The sequence below is a fragment of the Palaemon carinicauda genome, chromosome 28 (assembly GCF_036898095.1).
Source record: "Palaemon carinicauda isolate YSFRI2023 chromosome 28, ASM3689809v2, whole genome shotgun sequence".
Lineage (NCBI taxonomy): Eukaryota > Metazoa > Arthropoda > Malacostraca > Decapoda > Palaemonidae > Palaemon > Palaemon carinicauda.
The window spans coordinates 48,241,958-48,247,493 of record NC_090752.1 but is presented as its reverse complement, the minus strand read 5'-3'; the positions used below and the strand labels follow the sequence as shown (position 1 = coordinate 48,247,493).

The window sequence follows — 5,536 nt, the reverse complement described above, 5'->3', positions numbered from 1 at the left end:
TAGTGAGGAAAGGAAACAAGGAAAAATAAAATATTTTTTAGCATCCTGCTTTTCCAACTCGGGTTGTAGCTTAGCAAGTAATAATAATAATAATAATAATAATAATAATAATAATAATAATAATAATAATAATAATAAATAATTATAATAATAAATAACAACGATCATAATAATAATAATAATAATAATAATAATAATAATAATAATAATAATAACTTATTCTTCTACCACACAATCCATCGCAACATTCGTAACTTCACCTCCCTGGTTTCAATTTACCATTTGAGCATCATCCTAATATTTACTATTACATTCCCTACTTTCATAAAAATTTCCAAACTCTATCTTCTAGTTTCTCAACATAATAAAAAAATCAGTACTGTGTCGTCTGCAAACTTCAACTATTCCACAATCCATTCCCAAATTATTTCATCAAATAGCTTCGTATTTATGTATACTGTGTCTTCTCTGAAATCTTGTATCATCCCATCCATAATATAGCAATACAATATTGTCTAGGACCCAAATCCAAAGGAAACCAGTCACTCCCTTGTCTACTTATTATAACTTGCACTTCTATCATTGAGAAACCTAAATATTAACTGATTTGATCACAAAAAAGCCTACACATCTGTTTAGAAGTTCATACAATAAATATCAAATAAAAAATACAGAAACGACTTAAGTAACTAGATAGAACAGTATGAATTTAAAGCAACGCGTTCAAAAGAATAGAAGCAAAACTGACAGGAGCTCTCCAAAGGAAATTTTGGTTAATGAAGCTTAGACCTGTACATAACATCTGCCTGTCTAATGGCCAATTATAAGAATAAGCTCATTTTAAGAAATTCTATAAACTGCCTTTCATTTCCTAGTCACACCACGTTACATAAAGTTATAAGGTCTTTTAAAGGGACCACGGGTGAGCTCAGAACTATAGGAAACGTCTAATAGTCCTAGTGGGGTCATGGTTTGCGTGATGCTACATTCAGGCATGTGTGTTGACCTGCACAAAATATTTCATATACAAATTTACAATAAAGTTATTGTACAAAAATGTTTTACTGTATTTTTATAAGGTTTTTACATTTTGGTTCCCTCAGATTATATACGTGTTTGCTTTCACAAAGATTAAAAATTTTTTTTTGTCAATTCTTGTAAGATTTTATCGCCAAGGCTTTATACGCTTTATTCTCTCTTAGCTTTATAGGACTGTTACACAAGTTTTTAAAGATTTTGCTAACAACTTTCGTAAAGCTATATTTTCAAAACTTTAACAATTTCATTATTGCTGCTTTTACAGCTTTTTTATGGTCAAAGCTTCTATAAGCTTTGCTGTCACAATTCTTATAATGATGTACAGTCAAAGTTTTCTTTATAATACAGCATAATAAAAAAACTAAAAAGGCTATTGAAAGTGTCTTAATATCGCAGGAATGTCTTATCATTGAAACTATGACCGTGTAGTAATGTCTGGCGAGATATTGCTACATGCCAGACATTATTACACAGTCAGACATTGTTTTTGTTTCTGTAGCAAAGCATTCTTGCACTGTCAAACATTGTTTTAGTGATATTTGACAGTGCAAATATGCCCTGTCATTGAAACAATGCTTGGCAGTACAGAAATGTTGTCCTATTGAACCAATGTCTGACAGTACAGATAATTTTTGACATTAAAACCGAAGTTTGAAAGTACAGATAATTTTTGACATTAAAACCGAAGTTTGACAGTACAGGAACATCTTAACACCTAATGAAATCTAATTAAAAAAAATCAATGAAAGCATAATCAAACTAACGAAAACACAATAAAACAAAAACTTTTTTAAAAAATAATGTTAAATGTATCGATTCAACTCTCATTTTGCAAATATTCATTTAAGCCCATCAATTCGTGATGCAATAACGAACGGATTTCCTCCTAACGTTGGTTACCGAGGAACTTCATATAAGACTATTCAATTCAGCCTAGAAAAAATCTAATAATAGTGAAATTATGTTATCAGAATTAAATAAAAAGTTTAGTAAACGCAGTCCCGTTAATAGTGACCCTAATAAAAAGAAATTAGCGTTCGTTTTCAAAAAGTAGCAATGAAAGACTCATACGTACTAAATCGCAGGCAATTTAGTAAGGTTTACTGGCCCCTGAGTCTACTATAGGAGCTACATGCTCGACATGGAAAACTACAACCCAAACACAGTTTATTAAGTAAATCATGTAAAGAAATATAAACTAAAGGGAATAAATGATACACAGAAGATACTGAGCATATTAAATCAATATATTTTACTACTGCCCTCTTAAAAAATGAATATATCGAGTCTTGTAAAAGTATGTGGTTAGACTAATTGTATTCTGAGTAAAAATATTCAATATATCGATCATGACCTTGACCAAACGCACCGTGCAACAGCCTAAGTTGGTGTAAAGATGGCTTTTAACCTAACACAAAGTTCACGATAAAAATAACACTTAAACAATTTACTGCATAAAAAAAACACAACTTCTTATCTGGGCCCGCATTCGTACGAACTGCCATTAGAGGGAATTTTCTTTTATTTTCATACACATGTATGTATTTTTAAATAACTTTCACCAGGTCACGCTACATTTGAAAGTTACCGAAACCGCAATATCAACAAATACAGCGCTTGAGAATTACAGTATTGGCCTCATCAAATAAGCCGGTTGGGATAAAAAAAATAAGTTGTTCAGGTTTAATATTGAAAATTAACACTAAGCTTATGTCACGGTCTTTCACATGATGGTTAAGATAATAGGTTCCAACCTAATCAATATGAACAAAAAATATTGATTAACCATAAAATAGTAATTAGCACAACTACTGTCTACAGCCAACGACTCTAAAACTATAAAAATTGTGATGTTTTCTAAAAGCAAAATAAAAATACAATAGAGAGCTGGAAACATGCTACAGTCAGTCACGACACAAAACGTCAATTTCTTTTCCGAGAAAGTTCTCTCTCTCTCTCTCTCTCTCTCTCTCTCTCTCTCTCTCTCTCTCTCTCTCTCTCTCTCTCTCTCTCTCTCAGACTGGATCTATGATGTTTAAAACGCTTCCAGAATACTAAAATTACTGCCAGATCTTCATTCAAACTTCAATAACGTTTAAAACACTTCGAGAAGACTATCTCTCTCTCTCTCTCTCTCTCTCTCTCTCTCTCTCTCTCTCTCTCTCTCTCTCTCTCTCCTCAGACTGGATCTATAATGTTTAAAACGCTTCCAGAATACTAAAATTACTGCCAGATCTTTATTCAAAACTTCAATAACGTTTAAAACACTTCGAGAAGACTCACTCTCACTCTCACTCTCACTCTCACTCACTCACTCTCTCTCTCTCTCTCTCTCTCTCTCTCTCTCTCTCTCTCTCTCTCTCTCTCTCAGCTATAACAAAAGGTTGAAAGAACGCAGTCAGTCGAGCGCCGTTCATTGCTCATCCTCTCACCAAGAATCGCAATGAAAAATTATTCCAAGCAGCAACATCCGGCAATTCATCATAACATACCATAGTTGCCTATTACGGTTAAATTCGTGATCACAACATTGGCTGTTACGACCCTGATGAACATAGTACGTACTGTATACATTCGGTAATCTCCCCTTCAAACCGGATGTCTAATCGATAAAAGAACATACCGCTTCCACTATAGAAAAGAAAATAGTATTATGTATGTTTTCTGAAAAGCCTTTATATCATACATAATATACTTAACCTCCCCTGGTACTTGAATTTCAATAAGCGATTATCAAGCGACTGGACATGTTGACTTGCATGAGTAGGCCTACTCTATAAACCACCATATACAATTTCTACTCCCTACAGACATTTACAGAATTTAAGATCCAATGCCGAAATTTTATTATCAATCTGTGACGTCAAGTAAACTTACCTCTTGCGAGAATAATCGTATGTTACTTCCATACTTTCCATCTCTATTCGTCCTCTCGATTATCCCTCTACTCACAATTCCTTTCCGAGCTTCGAATAATTGATTTTCACGTAAAGGAGCGCACAACGATACTTCAACGTACACTATTTTTTAAACTGCAGACAAAACAGCAGCATATAACGCAACACACGAGTCAACCACAACTGCGTGAGCGTTCTTAACCGTTCAGCGTACAAAAACGCACTAACTTACACTTAGGTTAAGCGGCTAAGCCAGTCGGGGTTACAGGTTATGTTGGAACATATACAGCTGCATTATCTGTTTATTCTATATATTTTTTTACGTTATATACAGGCATCTCATTAGCATACCGGTTTGTCTTTTTACATGAAATATGCAGGAGGCTCATTAGCATACCGGTTTGTCAGTTAATACCGTATGGCAAAACACCTGACAATTTGGACTATGAATAAGGTCGTCAGTTAATGGAAACATTTTTTCTTATATTCAAGATGAGACAGACAAAGATCGCTTACAGACGACAATGGAGTATTGCAATTCGCTATCAGATGAAAAAAAAATTCATTGCATTAACTATTGACGGAAATAATGGTCTGTACCGCACCGAGTCAACACCATTCAGATACTTTTAGTCACCATTAAGGTAATCAAAATAATGTTATAGAAGCAAAAAAAATTGATATATAACTACCAAGGAGAAACTTAATATCTATAACGACATCAAGAGGATTGTTACATTTCACCAGTTGCGCTGGTACCTCAGAGAGAGAGAGAGAGAGAGAGAGAGAGAGAGAGAGAGAGAGAGAGAGAGAGAGAGAGAGAGAGATTAAAGACTTAATCAAATTTAACAGTTCTCAAACATCCTAAACTTTATTATGCCAGATTGATGGATCAACGACCCAAAGGCATGATGACTTACGGGTGGGGGGTTTGGGCGGAAGAGGGAGGGGGAAGGCTTTAGAGTGTAGAGGGGGGGGGGAGGTGGTTGTTACCAGGCGGGGAAAAAGCTGATAGCTGCTGGTGTGATAAACTCAGCAAGCTACCCCGGCCAGGCAATGCTTATGTGCTACAGAGATTGGGTTTTTTTTATGTGAACTGGCAACTAACGAAGATGAAAGTTATAAATGTCAATAGTAAATCTAATGTAAGAGGGAAAGGGAAAAATACAACAGGTTATATTCTATAGACGCCGGTTAACCGACGGCCAGCCTGTCGGAAAGAAAACGGGTCGTGTGAATCGGCCTTAAAAAGGGATAAAATACATGTCATACTCAATGGGCGGTATTCATAAAGAAAAGGATATGCTTATACTTGCAAAATATGAATGAAATCCTTCTACTTGTATTCATAAACATTTCAAGCAAAAGCTTCTACTTTTAGAGCAAAAGCATATCCTTATAATCACATAAAAGTAAATGGTTATACATAAAGAAGACTCTTTACTTCATATAAAGAGCATATGCATCGAAGTTCGAAAAAGCTGAGTGCCTGAGTCTGGTCAGTAGGAGACTGCAGTTCGAAGAGAAAGGTTGTTCTGTCCGATTCTCAGTACGATGGCAGATTTTGTGGATGTGAGGCATGTTAAACAATACATGCCCAG

General features: G+C 34.8%; 1 protein-coding gene across 1 annotated transcript in view; it reads right to left on the bottom strand.

The window, feature by feature from the left end:
* Nt5b (5' nucleotidase B) overlaps positions 1–4,121 on the bottom strand; it is a 434,421-nt gene extending 430,300 nt beyond the window's left edge. The window contains 1 exon segment of the mRNA XM_068351974.1: positions 3,916–4,121. Within this exon segment, the coding sequence (XP_068208075.1) occupies positions 3,916–3,956 (41 nt within the window). The 5' untranslated portion in view covers positions 3,957–4,121.
* Positions 4,122–5,536: the final 1,415 nt, after the last annotated feature.